Source organism: Nilaparvata lugens, chromosome 2, assembly GCF_014356525.2.
Source record: "Nilaparvata lugens isolate BPH chromosome 2, ASM1435652v1, whole genome shotgun sequence".
NCBI lineage: Eukaryota > Metazoa > Arthropoda > Insecta > Hemiptera > Delphacidae > Nilaparvata > Nilaparvata lugens.
Genome location: NC_052505.1, coordinates 38,116,780 through 38,141,386, shown reverse-complemented (window position 1 = coordinate 38,141,386; position 24,607 = coordinate 38,116,780). Strand labels below are relative to the sequence as shown.

General features: G+C 34.6%; 1 protein-coding gene across 1 annotated transcript in view; it reads left to right on the top strand.

The window, feature by feature from the left end:
- LOC111047233 (indole-3-acetaldehyde oxidase) overlaps positions 1-19,331 on the top strand; it is a 35,536-nt gene extending 16,205 nt beyond the window's left edge. The window contains exons 15-25 of the mRNA XM_039420069.1: positions 222-405; positions 2,098-2,293; positions 3,306-3,490; positions 6,504-6,662; positions 9,631-9,759; positions 10,936-11,066; positions 12,859-12,946; positions 13,619-13,780; positions 15,312-15,408; positions 17,119-17,229; positions 19,106-19,331. Coding sequence (XP_039276003.1) covers positions 222-405; positions 2,098-2,293; positions 3,306-3,490; positions 6,504-6,662; positions 9,631-9,759; positions 10,936-11,066; positions 12,859-12,946; positions 13,619-13,780; positions 15,312-15,408; positions 17,119-17,229; positions 19,106-19,173 — 1,510 coding nt within the window. The 3' untranslated portion in view covers positions 19,174-19,331. The remainder of the gene's footprint in view (positions 1-221; positions 406-2,097; positions 2,294-3,305; positions 3,491-6,503; positions 6,663-9,630; positions 9,760-10,935; positions 11,067-12,858; positions 12,947-13,618; positions 13,781-15,311; positions 15,409-17,118; positions 17,230-19,105) is intronic.
- The last annotated feature ends 5,276 nt before the right edge of the window (positions 19,332-24,607 follow it).

The following is a 24,607-nucleotide window of genomic DNA, read 5'->3' as shown; positions in this document are numbered from 1 at the left end:
TTAGTTAAACGAAATTGTCGCAAACTAATTAGTGTAAACCACTAAACCACACCATTTTTATTTTATTTTCCTAGCTTCTTAACTTTCAGTGTAAACATTTTTGCACAGGAAATAGTGTTGATAAGTGAAAAGTGGACCCAACCCCAATTTAAAAGATTTTAATTTGGGAAAAGTGCTTGTAGCCTACAGTTGAATGAATTATTTTTGCTTTTGTGGTGCAGCGTTTATGTGAAAGTGAGAGCAGTTGGAGGAGGATATGGGTTCAAGTTCAGTCGTGCCAACCTGTCAGCGACGGCGTGTGCTGTGGCAGCCTACCTGCAGCAGAAGCCAATGCGAATGGTCATGACCATCGAATCTATGATGAAGGCTATCGGAAAACGATTCCCCTTATTGCTGCAATATGAGGTCAGCCTACCAAATCGTGCTCGATATACTTTCACTCAACACATATGCATATACAGAGTGTCCCACCAAGGTTATAACAGCCTTTGATCATAGACTCTTCACAACATTTTTGACAAAAAATATTCAGTACGGTAATTTTTTTCCTATCGATCTTAGTTTTTGAAATATATAGATTTTTCGATATTTTCAGAATATGCCTACTTCCTGTCTTTACTCAATACTCAAATACTCAATAACTCGAAAACTACTGGTCGAATTTCAAGGGTATTGTTGGAAAAAAGAGAAAAACATTTCAAACAAGATTAATGTAATTTTATCCCGTTTAGGATCACCACTTGTTGCTTGCTGTTTGTGAATTTCCTCATTTTGAAGGTGTTCATTCCAGATATTAGCAGTTTTGAACACTTTATCATGTAACTTACCTTTTCTAATTTATACTCATTCGAAAGCTTATGAAATCAAGTTTTTGAAATCACTATAATTACCCGGAGAAAAATCGAGAAAAAACTGTTTGAAATTTTACTTTGAATTTGAAGTATAGCATTTTTTCAAGTTTAAGCTCTAATAAAAAACTACAAAATATCTAACAACAGATGAAATTACATTAATCCTGTTTGAAATGCTTTTCTCTTTCTAACAATTCCCTTGAAATTGGAATTCAACCAGTAGTTTTCGAGTTATTGAGTATTTAATGACCGGAAGTAGGCATATTCTGAAAATATCGAAACATCCATATATCTCGTAAACTGAAGTCGATAGGAGAAAAGTTTACTGAGCATTTTTTGTCAGAAATGGTCAACGGCTGTTACAAAACCTTGGTGGGATACCCTGTATAATGCACTTTACAATACTGTATTATACAAAATTTTTGTAGAAAATGAAGAAATACAATGTTAAGTGTTGTCGGTAAAGGAAATAAGAATTCCTTCGTTCACTTTAACCCACCTTCATGTATATTTGTGATATTTTGAAAAGTTGAGTTCCCTATTAGTCTAGTGTGTCAGCACACTTTATTACAACCGTCATACTTGCCACTTTTTTCCAAAAATGGTTTTTAATAAATAAATGAATTCATCTTTCATTTAAAGGTTGGCTCAGGGAAGCGAGAAATCTAGAGTCGGTAGTTGTTCGCAATTTTGAACAATTGATGTGAAAGCATTGTCATCTAGTAATTATAGGTCGTTGAAGTTGTGTGGAATGTGCAATAGCAATGAGAGCATTTTATGAAAATTGTGTTATTAATGCCACACAGAGGCATTACCGCAGCATTACGACATTTGAAGTCATGAATGCCTTTATCCCTGTGGGGTATATTGAAGGTAATGTGAATGCACACTTTCGATAAAAAATGAACTGGAGGAAAGCGTTTAAAAAAGGAATCACTACCATTCCGCAAGATTTGCTACACTATCATGCCAGTTTCCATAACAGGCATACCATGCTGAGAACGCCGTATGCGAAAACATTTATTTTATTTATGTCAACTTCAATAGTGAAAAGGTAGGCCTATTATCTGTCGACATTTCAACTGGAGGAACATTCATGGCAAAATTAATTATTATCATTCTATTAGTAATCAACTAGTTTATTAATTCATTAGTGGAAATGATATTTCAAAATCTCTCATTTCCCTGTGCCATCCTGTATTATAATATCATTTTTGTCTTAATTAATAAATTTCAATGATTGCAGGCTGGCGTGGATAATGATGGTTTGATCCAGTACATGAATATCTCGTTCTATGAGGATGTAGGCATAACTATCAATGATGCCAATTGTTTGGCTGTTTTAGTCTACTTGCCTGGATCTTACGACCCATCAACGTGGAGTCGTAAAGGATTTGCTGTGAAAACTAATTCAGCTTCTAACTGTTACTGTCGAGCACCAGGTACGTTTACAATCTCTCCCTCTAACTTCTGCTCTTACAAAACTCGCTCATCTCTTAATTCTAACAAGACAACTTTGCAGATTTGAGATTTCTTATGAGAAATAACAGTCATCTAACTTGAGGTTGGGGTCTTTAACAAAACGGAACTGGATAAGCTATTGGATTAAATTCAGAATTTAAGACATCATACTGGATTAAGTTGACTTTTCCTGAGCTGCTAAGTTTTTGAACATGCGGGCCTTGTTCGTATAGTATCCAAGAATTTTTGTGTGAAGGGAAATATTTTCTATTAGGAATCAGAAAATATAATGTTGTTTCGATTTTAAATTTCTATGAAATTATCAAAATTTTCAATTAGAGATAACGTAATTAAGTATGATGATTGTAAAGTCGAATTTTGATTATGACTTCTTGATTAATCAGATTGCTTAAAAACAAACATCAATAAAGTAAGCACTCCAGTATAAATAAAAATAGAAATCCATAGATTCGGCTATATGATGCCATTGAATGGCAGTCATCCCACCATTCAATGGCATCATATAGGAGAAACATGTTGTGACTAAACAATTAAAAAAAGGGTACTTAGATTTATATTTTCATTTATATTCAAGAGTAGCCCTAATGGAAAAAAGACAATAAGCACTCCAGAGTTGTCTCTCGTGGCATACTTCACTAATCATGCAACTATAATTATGATCAGGAGTCTTTCATCATCGAGGAACATAATAGATGTACCTCGGCATGAACTACATTGCATCACGTAGGAAGAGAATCTTGAAAAAATTCATCAGCATCAGTAAATTTTTGGAGACAAAGGGTCATCTTTGTATATTATTTTTCTCCTCCGATAAACTCTGCTAAATTGATGCTTTTCAGCAAATTTCGAATGCTTGAAATATGGTGATACTGCTTCTCTTGTAACATCACTCATTGAAACCAATTATTTGATATTACAAATGCAATGAATGCGTTTGAGGGTTTTTTATTTGTGCTCTATTCAATTTGATAGGCTCTACTGAAGCAACAGCATCCATTGAAACTATAATGGAGCATATATCCAGAGTGGTGAAGAAAGATCCTTTGTCTGTTCGTTTGAAAAATATAATCAATCCAATTGCTGCTGATCTATTGAACACTTTGAAAGTGTCTTCAGACTACGACAAAAGAAAGGAGGCCATTGAAAAATTCAATTCCGTGAGTAACCTTATAATGAATAGCTTATAAAATTATTAGCTCTCGTTCTATATACTCATCAATATTTGCAATTATTCATTAACTATATTTCTGCAGTTTATGTTGATCCGATTTTGTTTAATTCACTCATATCAAGATATTCGTTTAATATTTCTGAAATTCACCACATTTGATTCCTTTTTTAGTGCAGTCTACATTTCGCCTTGCACTAATATTTGTAAAGTATAAAATATTGTATCTAATCTTATTACTATAGTGTGGTCCACGTTATAATGGCAGTGAATAAAGATAGAAGAATAGCGATACCGATTCTCTGCATTAATTAATTATATTTCTACACTGTCAAAAACATAATTGTCATCGTTGTGGACCTAGAAAAGGATAGTATCACCGGCTTTGTCAAATGATAGACAAGGATAGCAAAACTAAAGTTGATGAAATACTGTCATTATAACGTGGACCTCACTATAGCGCAATCTCATGTAGGCATTATGAACTGAAGTCTTGCTGCAATTGTGGTTGAGATAATGGATAAGGCTAATTGGTAATTATGTATGATTAATCACATTTCAATTTTCATTTCTTTTGTTTTAACAATTATTCTACATTGTGTATTTCTGGGAATTAATTTCAAATTTCAGTACATTTTGGAGAGTTTCAAAAATAAGTTACCAATCTAGATTATTCATAAATGTTTATTCACAATGTTTAAATACAGATCTGTATCTAGTGTTACTGTATTCCAGAGGAAAAGAACGTTTTACTCGAATAGTTTTTTAGTGCAACCTATAGTGCAATAGTAATATTGATGTTCATATTCATTTATTCACAAAAAATATTTACAATACAATGTAGATAAACAAAATTAAGTCATGGGATACACCCAAAACGGCTCACATTAAAATAAATAATTAATTAAATACAGTTCAAGCTTGGTAACGAAAATCAAATTACATCATATCAACTTTAGCATACATTTCTTTTTAAATTTCGGTAAAGAATCGCTATTTATGTCACAATTTTCAAATATATATTCTTCTTAGCTCTAAACTATCAAATTTACAAATTTCTCTCAATAACATTGTGGAATAATCTCTAGCACAACTCACATCATTGACTTCATAATAAACATAACTTAAAAAATAGTTTTGAACTTTTTCAATCTTAGATACATATTTTTTAGTCGTAGGAAGCCAAATAGTACTATAATATTCAAGTTTACTCCTATTTTCAATATTTAAGAATAATTCATTCTCAATACACAATTATCTAGATAGTCTAAATCAGTTTGCAAAAGTAAATTATCTTCTTAAGATTTAATTTCCTTGAAAATCTTCAAATCATCTGCATATAATAACACTTCAGATTTGAAGAGGTTAGCGACGTCATTGATAAAAATAGTGAATAGCAATGAACCTAATTTTAAACCTTGGGGTACACCTGATTTTGCAATGAATTTTTTTGAAGAAAAAATACCTAAGACTGTATTGTCTAAATAGGAACTAAAAACTTGACAGTACCATTTGAACATCCAAACTCATATATAAGTTTGAAGGGACGGATTCAAGGATCCACAGATAGGTTCAAAGAACTCCACACGTCAACCGGAGCTTATTGCGTGTCCGAACTACGTTAGTTGGGCAAACCAATACCCGTGTCCTTTACAAGATCCAGGAGTTCTTCCCTATACTAACATCCATTCATCACCTGGTTGCTTGCAGCCAAAACACAGCCCTTCTCCTTGCCCCTAGTCTCTCGCAATCCTGTGCGATATGCTTGGCAGTCTCTTCAGACTGATTGGTCCTCGTGACCTATGTGAGTTTCACTCCTGGCTATCTTTGTAGGTCCTTCCGCTGAGGAAGGGGTCGCCAAATTGCCTCTTGGGCGCCCGGCCACCCTTGACTCAACCTCTTGACCCACATTTGTGCCTGGAGCTCCACCCATCTCTGATCTCTTGGGGTTTTTCTTTTTGCTCCTGCAGAACTTTGCAGGGTCAAAAGCCTCACCTCTCCCAAGAAGTTTTGCCTGAATGGCTGCCCTTCTTTGAGCAGTGGCAAGGTTTGGTCTCTCCACCTGCAAACTCGTGACCTATGTGTGTTCCACTCTTGGTCTTTTTTTGTAGGTCCTTCCTCTGAAGGAGGGGTCGCCAAATCGCCTCTAGGGCACCCGGCGACTGGCCACTCTCGACTCAGCCTCTTGACTCAAATTTGGGCCTGGAGTTTCACTCATCTCTGGTCTCTTGGGTTTTATCTTTTTGCCCCTCCAAAACTTTGCAGGGCCAAAAGTCTCATATCTCCCAAGAAGTTTTGCCTGAATAGCCGCCCTACTTTGAGTAATGGTGAGGTTTGGTCTCCACCCGCAAACTGCTCAGTAGCTCTATTGCATCCTCAGGCATTCCTGCAGATTCTTGCTTTTCTGGGCTTCTGAGAAGCTCATCCTCCAGTTGGGATGGTGTGATCGAGCTTACGTCATCCATGTCGTGGTCAGTAAAACCCTTCTCAATGTTGATAGCCTCTGGATAAGAGTGCAACGGAATAAGCATCCAGGTACACTAAACCCATGATTTTCCCTCTTTGGATAGGAAGGGGCTGTCAGATTTTTTCGGGTCCAGTGAAGGCAGCCATTTTTACATTATACCGCTAGTGCCAGTTATTGTGCCATTTTCCACTAACTAGCAAACAATTCTGTAAGCACTTGGAACTTGGGGTGCTTTCCTGTAAAACAAGACTAGTTGCAGCTCTGTATGTTCTAAGAATGAGTTTCATGAATCATCCAAACTGATACCTTGGTACAGATGGAAATAAATTGGATTTGTTCAGATGCCAATCAATGAATAATAAATTATTAAATTGTTGTCTAGCTTTTTACCCTATTGTCAATATTTGCAGTAGCAGAAGTCTTCGGGGTGATTTACATAATTTAATTGGGATTTTCGTTTAATAATAATTATTAATGATTGGTTATGGGCCTTGGTTTTGAAACACTCTATTAAATCTCAACTCATCAATTCTAGGAGAACCGATGGAAAAAGAGAGGATTGTCATTGATCACAGCCGGTTACCCTAAGATACCCTTCAATCTTTTGAATGCAGCAATTTCAATTTACGAGCTGGATGGAACTGTTGCAATCAGTCATGGAGGCATAGAAATTGGACAGGGTATCAACACAAAAGTAAGAACATCAACATTTAATGAAATCTCTTCCAACTTGATAATCTATAAGTTAGTATATAAGTTACAAAATACGACAGAGTCATTGTCAATATTATAGAACCGTTCCATAATTAAATAAAAGCATGAGTATGTTGTCAAATTCTACACGGCTAGAATTAGAAGCCTACACAATTAGAAGTCTAACTGTGTAGAATTTGAAAACATATGTGTGTTTTTATTTAAATTTAAGTTACAGTTTTAAAATTACGTAATATTGGTATGCATATTTTTATATACTGTCAAGCAGTTACTATCACTATTATCAAATCTGTTTAAGATCAGTAGACTGTAGAGTTTCTAAATAAACTAAAATTAAACTTAAGAATGATTTGTATTGAGAAGTAAACAATGATTAGTTCGTAGGAAAGTCTTCCAGCATTCTGAGCATCCGCTCGCTACTCTACTGAACACAACAATTCTGCTGCGAGGTGTGCTGCTTAGCCTACAATACAGTCTCAACATGCGGTACTGCCCGCCAAAAATTATCAAATCTTTGATTTGATAGTGTGGTACCTTCCCTTTTCAACATTTCATACAAGTCATTTACTCTTCTTGAAGCTTCCTACAAAATTAGTCACAGTGTCAATTAAAATATTGGCGCAGTCCCCTCTTTGAGCCAAATATATATGAAGTACAGCTAAAAATTATGTTTTGGAAAAATCTCTTGCTAATTCTACAGCTCTTGTAGTAAAACAAATGAAACAAGTGAAATATGCATATGCCTTGATATTGATCTTGCTGCGATGAGAGTTCGTTGGGAATATAGGCCCAGCATAGTTCGCGCATGTGTTCGAAAATGGTCTAGCTGGTCGAACCCTCACCCTCAGTGACGGCAACTCACCCATCAAGTGATTTTGAGCTTCCCTTTTGAATCTAAAGAAACGAATACACTAATCTAATGAATTAGGCTTCGAACAATTTTCCTGGCTGTTGGAATCTAGTAGTTACACCGAAGTGAGCCAATCAATAATTGTGAGCCAGCATGCAATAGTCGTTGTAGTTCATTGTCAATAATCAAGCAAATTGAATGATGTTCAGGTGGAAGAATAATTTGATGTTTTGACCTAAAACTGTAGGTCCATTCATCTCTTATTATCATCCGCCTCATTACCCACGCACAAGCCTAGGGTTCATATAGGCATCACCCTCAGAAAAAAATCAAAATGATTTGCTTCTAACATTTGTTTCTAAAAATTCTGTTTTTAACGACTTAATGGGCATTTTCTGAATAATTATCCTTTTCGTCTTCTGCCAGTTGTTGAAGACAAATCTTGTTGCAAGATATAGAGCTGCTGAAGTGCCTATGTTAATGTGATTAATTTATAGGTACTCCTGAACTGGTTCTGATGTTGATTTTCTTCATAGTATTCTTAGCAGTCAAAGGAACTAGGATGAAATTCAATTATTCGGTAAATTATGCTCCTGTCTGCAATAAGTTTCAAGTTTCAAGTTTTATTGTTTACATCAGCAATACAACAAAAACAAAACATCTCATCATACCTATAACTAGCAATTTAAAGATACTAGGTACTTCTGATAATTTGACACTATATCATAATGTATCAATAATACATTAGAAATTAACTTCAAACTTATAAGTACGTAACTCATATCAACATTTTGGAATGATGTACTGATGATGGAAATTAACCTTAACATGTTATGTGAGAACCGATGCAAACAAAAATACTATTTATAAAAGAGCTTCCGCAAAGCCCTTGTCCGTGAATAGGAGTTTTAATAATGGGACATATAAAAAGATAAGACACATACACACACGCATTCACACAGTCATCAAAATTCGACAATTGACACATCAGAGCATTCCCCTTATTACATATATCTCAGTGACTTCATATCTATAAACTTCATGTGAACAGTAGGGAGGAAGCCACCACCCATAAATCGACCATTTGGTATTTTAAGGCAGAAAAGAGAATATAAGGCAGAAGAAAGAAGAAGAAAAATGTTTAGGTTTTATGACAATTTATCTACTTAGCTTACCACTAAGTAGATAGTGGTGAAGAAGTTTTCAATTTCCAAAGGTGAATGAAGCCATAGCCAAAACTTCGTTTTTAAGGTTGAATTGTTTGCAAATTTTCAGTTTCCTTATTTCCTCAGGAAGGATATTATAAAATTTTGGTCCCAGAAAAATGAAACATCTTTGAAAGGTGGTACAGTTGGGTTTGGGAAGTCTCACCAGCATTCGTGTAGTTTGCCGTGTAACCAAACTGTCTTGTCCAATATTTCCCATCAAATATCTATCCTCACTCATTTTATAAAACAGGGATAGAACTTTCAACACATACATATATCTAAAAGGAAGAATCCCTAATGATTTAAACATAGGGAAAGTATGAGCCCTTCTACTAGCACCATAAATTACCCTAATGGCAGATTTTTGTAAAACTATGAGATTTAAAAAATCAATCACTCCCTCTATTCAGACCGACGATTACTTAATGGTAACGGACCCAGTATGATTGCTTACCACATGAATATGTGGAGCAGTCACTGGTAGAAACGTTTGTCACTCTCCCCTTTGGGGCCGCAGGTGAAGGGTGGTCAAATAAAACCTCCAACAGAATAATAATAATTCAATAGTTAAACTCAAATAGAACGCTAAGTTAGCAGCATGTGTTGACTCTCTTGTTTAAACGGACGATTGGATTCTTGGAGCAAACAAGAGAGAGAGAGAGAGAGAGAGAGAGAGAGGAAAAGATGAATTTAGAGTATTGAGATGTAAATAAGCACAATCTAAACAACGATTCGTTTATAGGAAAGTCTTTCGGCATACTGAGCATCCGCTCGCTTCTCTACTAAACACAACGATTCTGCCGCTAGGTGTGCTGTATACAATTCAATCTCAACAAAAGCAACCCGCTTATCACTTTGCTAAGAAATTGTTTGTTTTCTTTTGATTACAGGTAGCTCAAGTTGCAGCTTATACATTGGGAATTGATATAAAATTGATCAAAATCTATCCTTCTAATACATTTGTATCTCCTAATAACATTTGGACCGGAAATAGCCAAACATCTCAATCAGTTTGCTCAGTAAGTGGATGATATTTATGAATTATAAAATTAAACTTTCAAAGATTTACAGAATTACAAACTCATTTTCAACATTGGCTACAATCAAATTCCAATTTTTAGATCAGTGCAGCACATAATTATTCATCTATACTCTATACAAAGTGAGGCAGTCAAACAGCAATATTTCAGGTAACAAAATGAAATTCACAAAACATATTTTCAAGTCGTATATTTCAATAAATTGTAAGAACTCTAATGGAAATTTTGGTTATGTACAGAACATTTTTACTTTTTAATATTACTCCTGTAATGTGGTAACGACACACAATAAGCTCCAGTTGACGTGTGGGGTGTTTTGAATCTTTGGATTCCTGAATCCGTCCCTGCATACATAACATGAGGTGGTGACCGTCATTTCGCCCACATTGTCCAAGCCTTACACTAAAATTCTCACTAGCACACCATAACTCTTCTTATATACGTTTTACATACAGCTCTCACATTCTTGGGCATTCTCATAGCTCTTACACTACCACCCCTTGTTACTGTTTTCAAATTTTTAGTCCAATTAAAAATTGATTTTCTGCTTGGAAGGCGCATGAGAGGGAAGATGACAGTTTAGAAAGAACAAGTGGTGTGCACGAATGAAACTTTTGCCTATTTCGAAATATGCTGCGACTACGAAATCGCGCTGTTCAGCAGTCCACCTCTCCAAGGTTACTTACTTCCTAACGTGTAGAACATTCCATTCATTGCTGCTTCCCACACCATGAACCCCCTCCACTAAACACTGTCATTTTTAAATTGAAAGGTTTCACTGCCCCACTTAGTATTAAAGAAGGGATTGGATCAAGCATCTAAATACAAAATAAATGTTAGAAGCATCATCGTGTCTGAACCAATGACCTTGATTTCTGCATAAAGATTTTTAATTTACTGAGAATGATTATAGGCCTATTTCATTTTCATCCATTTATTAATTTGAATTTGAATTATAATATCAATGATTAAATCAAATTCATTCAATTTGTCATACGGTACCTACAAAGTTTACATAAGATAATAGCCTAATCATATATTTTTTGTTTTGTAAATTATTACAGTTGTTTATAATTTTTAAAGCAACATGGAACTATAAATAATAAAACTAAATTCAAAACTGAAATAAATAGAATACTATAATCTATTTTTCAGGCCACTGTCAATTGCTGTAAAATAATATTGGAAAGGCTTGATCCAATAAAATCAAAAATGAAGAATCCTACGTGGCTGGAGCTGATCAAGGCTGCATACAATGCCAATGTCGATTTACATGCTTCCTCCAGGTAATGAAGTCTTTCCAGCAAACTGTATTCTTTGTTAGAATAAATCCTTCAATTACTAGTAAACCTAGATAAATATCAATCCTTCCTCAATCATAATAAAATTGTTGCCTCCCATAAATTCACATTTGCTTGCACTTCTGAGCTGAAATAAGATTTAATAAGCAATTGAAAATGACTTTTCGTTTAGAAATTGATGGTGTTGCCATTTCATTACTTCACGGTCAATTGAAACTTACCCTATTGAACAAGCGTTAGCAAGATTTTGTTATCACATTTTGAATCAAGGCCTAAGTCGTTGTCCGTCTATGGGTCTGTTTGTTTAGCCGTGTCCACACTGAACACGAAAAACATGTTTGTTGAAAAAGCTTGGGCAAATTTTATTATGTTTGACAAAACAAATGTTTGCCCGTGGCCAGTGTGGACGCGTCACCAAACAAAATATTTGTAAGTGGGAAGAACAGGTTCTATGTTTTACAGCTGTCAACTCTGAAAATGTATGGAAAAACAGTGAATTTTGTTTGACAAACAATGATTGTCGAAACTTTTCAAAATGTTTGTCCCTGAGCTCCTCAACAAACATGTTTGCCGAAAATGTATGTCGAACATTTGTTCAGTGTGGACACGGCTATAGTATGTTCTACAATAACTATTAAACAATTTGATCAATCTGATTCAAATTTTGAACACATATTCTTTGTTGGACAACAAAATTAACAACTCCTTCGTCCTTTTTCATAATATTACAAAATGGCATTGAAAGTGCTTGAGAAAAAATGTGTTGTGATTTTATCACTTATTCAGCTAGAATTAATTGCTTGAAATTTCTAAAAAAAATTCCATCAATTTGAAATTTTTTTTGCTATTTGGGAATCATCACACAGACTGTCCTTTATGCGCAGACACAAGATTTCATCTGATTAATATACAAAGATAATATCATTCAATTCACAACTTTTACAATAACTCGCTCTTGTTAAAGTCTGTCTGTCTGTAACATACGCGTAATATTAATAATAGGTACTATGCAGTTGCTGTGACGATATTAGGCTATTATTAATTTAGGGATTTTGATTTTGATTCATTCACCCATAGGCCTTCGGAGTAAACTATTAAGTTCTTTGGATTCACATAGACCTCACAGGGCTGGTGAAAATTATGGAAACAGCTTAATATTTCTTTTCCATAATTCTCACTAACACTATTTTAAAATTATTACAAGTAGCAGATTTCAAAGATCAATACAACAGTTCATGAGCAAGCTCTCCAACCCAGGGGGTCACTAGTATTTATCCATTTTCTACATAAATTACTTACATTGTATTTATACTGTATTGTAATTTTTTTTTCAATAAACTTTAATTTATAAAATTTTCAAGTGGTCATAGGTTCCGTTTTTTAACTTTCATTTTTAAAATGACAGTGATTTTACCACACAAAATCGAATGTGATCAATAATTTTATTCTTCCATTCTGATTGAAATCAGCAAGGAATCTAGAATACATTCTATTCTATATCGTACAATACGGTACAATGTATTCTAGACTCCTTGATGTTCTGAAAATGAAAAAATATTATAAGGTAGAATTGAAAAATCATTTCAATAATTTGAAGAAAAAGATGGAACATGAGCATCCATATTGCAAGTAAATTTATTTGAAGCTTCTTTGTTATTATAAATTTAATCTTATAGATCTTATGGTACTTATGCTTCACTTTCATTTTCTTCAATAACATAGTATTGTAATTATTATTTTTAACTGAAGTTGAATTTAATTATGTGCGTTTTTTCAGTTGGAAGGCACAAGACACGCAAATTTATCCTGTTGAAGGGGTTTGCGTTTCAGAAGTTGAGCTAGACATCCTTACTGGACAGCATTTGGTATGTTATTAATTTTTTCGTTCAATATAATAAAATCCTAATTGCTTTGCTTAGTTCACAAAATCTTTGGAAATTGTAGATTGTCAGCTTTCTGTATCTTCTTGCGCATTAGGCTAACTGCACAATGATTCATTTCTTCACTGGTATGGAACAGATATCCTCTCCTATGTCTTTTGGTAGGGACAACAGTTTCATCTCAGAGCCTTTATCTTTTCCATCTACAAGCTTACTAGCTCTAGCTTTACCAATCAGAAATCTTTTATTTTTAACTATAAATATATCAAGTGACCTGGCTGGCTCAGGTCTGATGTTAGACCTTTTAGGTCTGAAAGTTTTAGGTTCAGATCAATTTCAGGTTATCTGATATTACTTGACTACTGTTTCTAGGCAGCCGGGACCGACAAATTTATGTGTCCTTTCGGAATACGGGAGGGGCCCGAGAAGAATATCTTGGCCTGGGTCTTCCAGGGTCTGAACTACTTGACTTCGGCTACTCCACTTTGAACTATCAAAGTCATACTTCATCTAATCCAATCCTCTGTTGGTTTCTCCATGATGTTATCATGTAGTTTTTGTTTCATGGCATATCTGGATAGATAATGAAATTTAAAACATATTTCCATGAAAAAGTGATGTTTACAACTATTACTATGAGAATTTAAAATTTTTCAGATCAATAGAGTTGATATTATCCAAGATTGTGGACAGAGTTTGAATCCAAAATTAGATATTGGTCAAGTACAAGGAGCATTCGTAATGGGTCTTGGCTATTACCTTATAGAAGAATTGATTTACAATTCCAAGACAGGTCAAATTTTAACAGATAGAACTTGGGTAAGTGCAGTGACTAATACTACGTGTATTATGGTATCCTATGCAAGAAATCTTCTATTCACTTTTTTACAATATTTCCTACCTTCACTCAATAATCAAACTATTCTGAGAATAAATTTCAAATTAATAAAGAACGAAAATAATGAAATACGAATAACATTATATTATCTAATGTAGGTAATTCAATAAGTAGCGAATTAATGTAACTCTATGCAACATGTTAAAATTATGTTTTGTGTTACTTCAGTTGTTGCTGCTGGGTTAAAGTTACCTTCGCTTTGAGATTACATCATTGAAATGATATCTGTTGACCATGTGTGACTCACTATATAGTGGGTATTACCCACTTTCACACTAGTAATCGTCCAGTAGTTGATTGGAACCCTCCGTTACACGCGGCTCATATAAGTTTTCAGAAATGGGTATTTTTGGTTATGCAGGCCCCAGTGGTAGCAGCACTGAGTCAATCATTTAGTAGTTCTTCTATAATGACTTTTATTCTGAGTTCAAGAAATTTTTAACTTATTTTTTTTCAATTCTTTCATGTATTAGTTTTCTTTGTTATATCTGCTTCTTTGCTTTATCTCGTATTTATGCTAGTAAAAAGTTGATTTGATTCCACAGGTCTCTGAATGTACGCCGTACGCATGTTCTTCGAATATACCACATTACTTTACAATAAGATAAAAAAACGTTCATTTCTTTACCCATGAAAGTTTTCCTTGAATTATATTTCAACTATCCAATACTTATAATTTCTATTTATAAACGAGTATACTGGAACTGAGGGAATAATGATTTTGAGTGAAGTGATCTGTCTGATAATCGCGTGTAAAGCCGTGTTCACACTGAAAAAATGTTCGACTTACATGTTCGGCAAACATGTTTGTCAAGGGGCTCAGGGACAAACATTTTGAAAAGTTTAGAAAATCATTGTTTGTCAAACAAAAAAATGACTGTTTTTCCAAACATTTTCAGTGTTTGTTGTAAAACATAAAACATGTTCCACCCACTTACAAATATTTTGTTTCGTGACGCTTCCATACTGGCCACGGGCAAACATTATTTGTCAAACATAATAAAATTTGCCCAAACTGTTTGAACAATCATGTTTGCCGAACATTTGTTCAGTGTGGACACAGTTTAACAGAGAGCTGATTTTTTCTTGTAATTCCGATATGTGAGTTGAAAAATAATCGTTACCGTTCATCCACTAATTTATATCCTGAGAATGCCTCGATGGGGTTCACGGCTGTGTGTAATTTTCCCTTCATCAGTTGTATTATTAGTTTGTTCAGAGCCCCTCTCATTTCAAATACGGTATCAAGTTCGCCCTTGAAAACTCCATGTGAGGTCCATAAGGGTCTTCGAACCAATCATAATGTGATGTGACTACCATAATTACAGCTTACTATTATCTTCCCAAGTAAATTTTCAATTTTGTTTTTTAAATGAGAATTTGTGTTCAGAAACGTGTAAATGAATAAATAATATTCAAATGATGAAGCCAGACGTTTATCTCATGTTTCAGAATTATACTCCCCCTGGAGCCTTGGACATACCAGTGGACTTCCGTGTGGCTTTGACTAAGAAGGGGGATAGCCCAGCTGCAATCTTTGGATCAAAAGGTTAGTTGACCGATCTATAAATTTTGGTTGTGTGTCTCTTGTAGCCTTACTACTAATAGAGATTCAAGTTTACACACACACAGACACACACACACACACACACACACACACACACACACACACACACACACACACACACACACAGACCAATACCCAAAAACCACTTTTTTGAACTCAGGGGACCTTGAAACGTATAGAAATTTAGAAATTGGGGTACCTTAATATTTTTTTGGAAAGCCTTTCCTTGCCTATGGTAATAGGGCAAGGAAAGTAAAAATTAGTTACAAACCATGAATAAAACTTGAACTGTATAAAATTTTGTTGAAAAATAATATAGTAGGCCTACCCTTTTTTGAAAAACTTTTTTATATAAAATACAAAACAACTAGTTTCAAGGAGCCCTGAAGAAATACGTTATTAGAAAATGTATAAAATTTCTACATCTTACAAAACTGTACCGCAGATTAAATTCCCTTCTGCACTGCCAACAAAAGAGAACCCTTGAGTGTTGGCAGTCACACTACTCAAATGCAATTAAAATTTTGCTTACATTTTATTTTCGAAATATTATTATTTGATCTGCAGAACAGCTGTTTTTTTAAATCATCATTTCACATCTCCCATTCACGATCTCCCATAGAATACTAGCGAACCACATGAAAAGTCCGATTTCGATTCCCGACCGGGTGACGTTCTTTGCAAACTTTCAACAGTTATTTATCAGCTTTTATGAAAAATTGTTAAATTCATGTATTCATTTTTTTCATCTCTAACCTCTCTATGTATTGTTCAAACGCAAAGGCCTTCTGCAAGCCAATCGTGACCGCTCTCCTGGAGAGTTTTTACAGGCATTTCTGTGAGAGAGGTTTTCGAGACGCGTCAGAATTCAAAATGAAGCGGCTGCAGCGCTTTCTCGAGCAACGAGGACCCAGACTTTTCAGGAAATGTTGTTGAATAATGAAAATGGGTCGTACTCGAACACCCAACTATCATCTCCAGTGATAATGTTTCTTAAAAAAGTCTAGGTCCACGTCGCACTGCGATGCCAAGGGAACGCCGCATTTTGAACTCTGACGCTTCACAAAAACGTCTCCTACGGAAATGCCTGTGACAACTCTCTGGCACGGTGGAGCGAATACTGGCTCGCAGTCGAGCTTGCTCTCAAGACCTCTTTCACCGCCGCAACACTCTGCGATGTACAATGGCGTCGGAAAAAATCATTCATATTACTTTTCGGACATGTACAAAATAAAAAGAACATAATGTACGGCTCGGTTTGAAAATACAGTATCACCTCTCAATTCGAAATTTTCTTCACTCAAACTTCAATTTCCTCGTCAAATCTTCAGCAATCGTTTCTAAATAATAAATCATTTTGTTCCACTATTTCATGATTTGTTTACTTCTGCTTTCTGCTGTTTTCATGTAATATTTGAATCAATGCTTTGGTCTTTCAATGTCTGGTTACAATACCGTTATAGGTACTCATCTATTTCACTATCCATGACCAACTGCAAGTTTATAATTCGTTTCAAGTTGAAATTCCGAGTGTTGAAAATGGATTTTTAAAAATCCGAAAGCAGTCCACACGTGAGTACTAGTTTTTAATAACTATTATTCAAAAATCAGACTGTAGTGTCGTCAAATTATGTAGTTCAACATGAACCTTTTTTATATTGTTATTGGGGACCAAATGTCTCTCTTTTTCAGCTATTGGTGAACCACCTCTTCTACTCAGTGCCAGCTTTCTATTTGCCTTCCGGAAAGCGCTGGATTCAGCAAGGAAAGATGCGGGTCTGAAGGAAGAATGGTTTGAAATCAGTGAGTGTTATGTCACAGCCAACTCTGAAGTAGATCGCACGAAAATGATCCGATGAGAGTTGATACAACGTTACCAAATCTCAACTGCTACCTTGCAGAATATTTTAAACAAAATGGTGTAAACTCAAACATTGAACAAATGCCGGTTTCGATCAAACAGCAGTATAGCTTATTTTAAATTTGAATTATCCATTTATTTAACAAATTTACTCAATTTTGTTCGAGGAATAAAATATTCTTGCTCGGTTTCACTAAGCTGGGTCAAGCAGGGTACGATTTACAAGTGTGTTGCACTCTTTTAGTAACTATCGCCATAGAAATCATATATGAATGAAAATAGAAATCTATTTTTAGATTTCCCTTTTCAAAAAGGGTACTTAGATTTATATTTTCATCTATATTCAAAAGTAGCCCTAAAGAAAAAAGACAAATCATATATGTTCCAGTGCACTCGTTTTAAACAATACCGCGTACCTGGTTCGACCATGTTCAAATGTCTTGACCTAGCTTGGTGAAACCGCGCATTAATGTCTAAAAGTTATTTAAAGTGTGATAATTTCAACAGTTCAAGTGTAGCCTACTGTTGAATTTAATTTAAATTAAATTGAATTTTAAAGAAGTTATTTCAATAATACAACTGACGAATTGGCAATGTATATGGGTTCAGGGAGCATAGATTGAGGGGGGACTGAGGTGGTCCAAATTTCCATTGGACCGGATCATTTTCGTGCGGTCCAATTTAATAAATGCCATGCTTACTTTATTATATAGATGATTTCCCCCGCACTCAAACACGTTGCCAATTCATCAGGTGTATTATAAAATATAAATTTCATATTTATAATCAGCTGTGGACAACGTTGATCAACTCTTATTTGGCAACGTTGAACTCATCTGTTCCAATTTCCATCGGACTTATTTCCGTGCAGTTGTCTAAAGATATAAGTCATCCAGTAGAGGAGTATTGAAGTTGAAATTGATTTACTGTATTTTCTTCTTTTACAAAAATACAATATATAAGTTATATATATACAATATAAAATGTGAAGAAGGCTCCTCATATGGGCAAATGCCATATGTAAATAGTATGTAAATATTAATTAAAGGAGATAAATAAACTAGTGACCCCTGGGTTTGAGAACTCGCTCAAAAACTGTTGTATTGAAATCTTTGAATCCTTTTAATTTTACAGAATTGGTGAAAATTATGGAAACAGCAAAATCAAGAATACAAGAATAATTTGACAGTAGGTTTCATTGAGGATCCTATTTTGAATGAAAAATCACTTTGTCGCTTCAACATCTTTGTCCATCACATGAATCCAAATTCATTTTCTTTAAATGAATTTTTTAAAGGTGGTCATGTGATACATGATTTCTATATAGAGTTCCAAGAGAAAATGAATGGCGAAAACCGCACATCTCAACCCGTATCAGTTGATGTAAAAGTTTTATATTGACCAGCTGAAATCATGTGTCAGCACATGAAGGTCTGTCTGTGTGATAGCTTCCGAATATCCTCAGCTGATGTTATGAATGAATGGAAAAACTGTTGCAATTGAATTCTTCAGCTGACTAAATGATAAATCTCAACATTTTTTTTCTTATGGACTTTCAATGTTATTTGTTATGTCCTGAAAAAGGACGAAGGAGTGAGTTAATTATGTTGTCCAACGAACATGACCTGTAAAAAGGTTCGAAGAATATGTGCTCAAAATTTGAAGCTGATTGATCTACTCTTTCTAAAGTTACCGTATTGTATAACATACAAACAGACGAACAGCGACTTTGGCCTTTAGTAAGTCAAAATTGAGAACTCGCTGACGCTCGTTCAATAATATTCATGTTTCTCCACTTATTTTTATTGTATTTTTCAGGACCACCTTTGACCCCGGAATTCACATACCAGTATTGCGCAAATTCCATTAAACAGTATCGCATTTAAGTTGATTAGCTATTGAGCAAATCAATTTCAAATGGAGAAGTCTGCACTTACGCCATTAAAATTTGTCTATTAGCTCTATTGTATACTTTATGAGCTACATATGAATCCTTGAGTGTACATTTTATCACATTTTCTCAATAAATCAAAATTTAAAAACTTGTAGTTGTTTCTATCTTATTATTCACTCTGAAACTTGAAGATCTGAAAACTTGGCATATTGTAAATAAGACAAACTGAAAATATGACAAAATTAAAACTTTACGAATTGAAAACTTGACAAACTGAAAACTTTAACAACTGAGAGAGAACTGAGAACTTGACGTACTGAAAGTGAGACAAACTGAAAACTTGACCTACCGCTCAGAGAAGATCACAAAGAAGATTCCTCCTACTTTGTGTTACCTGCTACTTGAAAAAATAACTGTTACTTCGTTTTCGTGAACCAGTGAATGAATGAGCTCATACAGTCTTAATTTTAATATTGTAGTCTATGTGAAAAACAATTGTCCACTACTAATTATAATCTGCAGCTGCATCTACAAAATGTCCACTTTTTGCCTTACTATGACAAAATGTAAAGTGACAATAATCAGAGTCCATTTGTACATTTTACGAATAGATTGATTGATTGGTAGTAGCCTATCAACAAATTGAAACATTTTTCACACTTAGGACTTTTATTACACTGCAACCTTATCCTACAATAAGGAAACTCTGTTTTTTCAGTATTCGATTTTCATTTTAACATTAGTAAATAGAACATGCATAGAACAATAATTATTGTATCATAGCCATCTACAGAAATTAAAAAAGTATAAAAAGTGCAGTTATACAGAATGTTTCAGAAGTAGTGTCAAACATTTTAGGGTATTGTTCCTGGATTATGGGAGACTACAAATTTCGTATTTGAAATGTCCAAAACTCAGCGGTTATCCTTATAGCTGCCATTTTGTTATTTCACTTGGGGATTTTTATCTCAAGAACAAAATGTTGTAATGGTCCAACTTGAACCATACAACGCACATCCACATTCTACAAAAAATGGCATTGCAATCTGCAATAGCAGTGACGTCACAGAAATATGTCATTTTCAGAGTGGTGGATTTCAGTCTGTTACTCGATGAACTAAGTCACTATAGTTAAATCTACGTTATAATGGCAGTGTAGGAAGATAGGAGAAAAGGGTTGCTAGATCTCAGCCTTGCCACCAAAACAGCTGATACTGGTATATCTGATGAATTTAACTGTGCATTATTGTTAAAATAGTTGATCATATTTTATTTGTCGAGAAAATATATTTTTTAAAGATGTAATAATAAATTTCCATGATTGAGATAGAATATTTTGTCAATTAGTTGAATTTCTACATTGTTGATAAACGATGTGGCAACATCGCAATGCGTGAAAGAGATAGTGCCATCTGCATTGTTGAACGATAGACAAGGATAGCAACACAATTGCAAATTACACACTGCCATTATAACGTGAACCTCACTATAGAGTGCAGCACAGTCTGGTCGATGAATTGGTTGTATTGGGTGAGTTGGTGCTTGGGTATAAAGGCTATTAGATGAAGTGTCTGTTGGGCGAAATGGTCCCACGTTTTATTCACGATTACAAAATATTGGGTGAAAGATGAATTATTGGGTCTGTTGGTTGGCCCCGGTGAAAGTGTGCTCCTATTCTTTGTTTTGAGGATTTCTTTTATAGATTCTTATTCAAATAATTGAGAATTATTCTAGATTAACTAGTTTCAAGGAGCCCTGAAGAAATACGTTATTAGAAAATGTATAAAATTTCTACATCTTACAAAACTGTACCGCAGATTAAATTCCCTTCTGCACTGCCAACAAAAGAGAACCCTTGAGTGTTGGCAGTCACACTACTCAAATGCAATTAAAATTTTGCTTACATTTTATTTTCGAAATATTATTATTTGATCTGCAGAACAGCTGTTTTTTTTAAATCATCATTTCACATCTCCCATTCACGATCTCCCATAGAATACTAGCGAACCACATGAAAAGTCCGATTTCGATTCCCGACCGGGTGACGTTCTTTGCAAACTTTCAACAGTTATTTATCAGCTTTTATGAAAAATTGTTAAATTCATGTATTCATTTTTTTCATCTCTAACCTCTCTATGTATTGTTCAAACGCAAAGGCCTTCTGCAAGCCAATCGTGACCGCTCTCCTGGAGAGTTTTTACAGGCATTTCTGTGAGAGAGGTTTTCGAGACGCGTCAGAATTCAAAATGAAGCGGCTGCAGCGCTTTCTCGAGCAACGAGGACCCAGACTTTTCAGGAAATGTTGTTGAATAATGAAAATGGGTCGTACTCGAACACCCAACTATCATCTCCAGTGATAATGTTCTTAAAAAAGTCTAGGTCCACGTCGCACTGCGATGCCAAGGGAACGCCGCATTTTGAACTCTGACGCTTCACAAAAACGTCTCCTACGGAAATGCCTGTGACAACTCTCTGGCACGGTGGAGCGAATACTGGCTCGCAGTCGAGCTTGCTCTCAAGACCTCTTTCACCGCCGCAACACTCTGCGATGTACAATGGCGTCGGAAAAAATCATTCATATTACTTTTCGGACATGTACAAAATAAAAAGAACATAATGTACGGCTCGGTTTGAAAATACAGTATCACCTCTCAATTCGAAATTTTCTTCACTCAAACTTCAATTTCCTCGTCAAATCTTCAGCAATCGTTTCTAAATAATAAATCATTTTGTTCCACTATTTCATGATTTGTTTACTTCTGCTTTCTGCTGTTTTCATGTAATATTTGAATCAATGCTTTGGTCTTTCAATGTCTGGTTACAATACCGTTATAGGTACTCATCTATTTCACTATCCATGACCAACTGCAAGTTTATAATTCGTTTCAAGTTGAAATTCCGAGTGTTGAAAATGGATTTTAAAAATCCGAAAGCAGTCCACACGTGAGTACTAGTTTTTAATAACTATTATTCAAAAATCAGACTGTAGTGTCGTCAAATTATGTAGTTCAACATGAACCTTTTTTATATTGTTATTGGGGACCAAATGTCTCTCTTTTTCAGCTATTGGTGAACCACCTCTTCTACTCAGTGCCAGCTTTCTATTTGCCTTCCGGAAAGCGCTGGATTCAGCAAGGAAAGATGCGGGTCTGAAGGAAGAATGGTTTGAAATCAGTGAGTGTTATGTCACAGCCAACTCTGAAGTAGATCGCACGAAAATGATCCGATGAGAGTTGATACAACGTTACCAAATCTCAACTGCTACCTTGCAGAATATTTTAAACTCAAACATTGAACAAATACCGGTTTCGATCAAACAGCAGTAGAGCTTATTTTAAATTTGAATTATCCATTTATTTAACAAATTTACTCAATTTTGTTCGAGGAATAAAAGATTCTTGCTCGGTTTCACTAAGCTGGGTCAAGCAGGGTACGATTTACAAGTGTGTTGCACTCTTTTAGTAACTATCGCCATAGAAATCATATATGAATGAAAATAGAAATCTATTTTTAGATTTCCCTTTTCAAAAAGGGTACTTAGATTTATATTTTCATCTATATTCAAAAGTAGCCCTAAAGAAAAAAGACAAATCATATATGTTCCAGTGCACTCGTTTTAAACAATACCGCGTACCTGGTTCGACCATGTTCAAATGTCTTGACCTAGCTTGGTGAAACCGCGCATTAATGTCTAAAAGTTATTTAAAGTGTGATAATTTCAACAGTTCAAGTGTAGCCTACTGTTGAATTTAATTTAAATTAAATTGAATTTTAAAGAAGTTATTTCAATAATACAACTGACGAATTGGCAATGTCTATGGGTTCAGGGAGCATAGATTGAGGGGGGACTGAGGTGGTCCAAATTTCCATTGGACCGGATCATTTTCGTGCGGTCCAATTTAATAAATGCCATGCTTACTTTATTATATAGATGATTTCCCCCGCACTCAAACACGTTGCCAATTCATCAGGTGTATTATAAAATATAAATTTCATATTTATAATCAGCTGTGGACAACGTTGATCAACTCTTATTTGGCAACGTTGAACTCATCTGTTCCAATTTCCATCGGACTTATTTCCGTGCAGTTGTCTAAAGATATAAGTCATCCAGTAGAGGAGTATTGAAGTTGAAATTGATTTACTGTATTTTCTTCTTTTACAAAAATACAATATATAAGTTATATATATACAATATAAATGTGAAGAAGGCTCCTCATATGGGCAAATGCCATATGTAAATAGTATGTAAATATTAATTAAAGGAGATAAATAAACTAGTGACCCCTGGGTTTGAGAACTCGCTCAAAAACTGTTGTATTGAAATCTTTGAATCCTTTTAATTTTACAGAATTGGTGAAAATTATGGAAACAGCAAAATCAAGAATACAAGAATAATTTGACAGTAGGTTTCATTGAGGATCCTATTTTGAATGAAAAATCACTTTGTCGCTTCAACATCTTTGTCCATCACATGAATCCAAATTCATTTTCTTTAAATGAATTTTTTAAAGGTGGTCATGTGATACATGATTTCTATATAGAGTTCCAAGAGAAAATGAATGGCGAAAACCGCACATCTCAACCCGTATCAGTTGATGTAAAAGTTTTATATTGACCAGCTGAAATCATGTGTCAGCACATGAAGGTCTGTCTGTGTGATAGCTTCCAAATAGCTTCAGCTGATGTTATGAATGAATGGAAAAACTGTTGCATTGCTTGCAATAAATTCTTCAGCTGACTAAATGATAAATCTCAACATTTTTTTCTTATGGACTTTCAATGTTATTTGTTATGTCCTGAAAAAGGACGAAGGAGTGGGTCAATTTTGTTGTCCAACGAACTTGACCTGTAAAAAGGTTCGAAGAATATGTGCTCAAAATTTGAAGCTGATTGATCTACTCTTTCTAAAGTTACCGTATTGTATAACATACAAACAGACGAACAGCGACTTTGGCCTTTAGTAAGTCAAAATTGAGAACTCGCTGACGCTCGTTCAATAATATTCATGTTTCTCCACTTATTTTTATTGTATTTTTCAGGACCACCTTTGACCCCGGAATTCACATACCAGTATTGCGCAAATTCCATTAAACAGTATCGCATTTAAGTTGATTAGCTATTGAGCAAATCAATTTCAAATGGAGAAGTCTGCACTTACGCCATTAAATTGTCTATTAGCTCTATTGTATACTTTATGAGCTACATATGAATCCTTGAGTGTACATTTTATCACATTTTCTCAATAAATCAAAATTTAAAAACTTGTAGTTGTTTCTATCTTATTATTCACTCTGAAACTTGAAGATCTGAAAACTTGGCATATTGTAAATAAGACAAACTGAAAATATGACAAAATTAAAACTTTACGAATTGATACCTTGACAAACTGAAAACTTTAACAACTGAGAGAGAACTGAGAACTT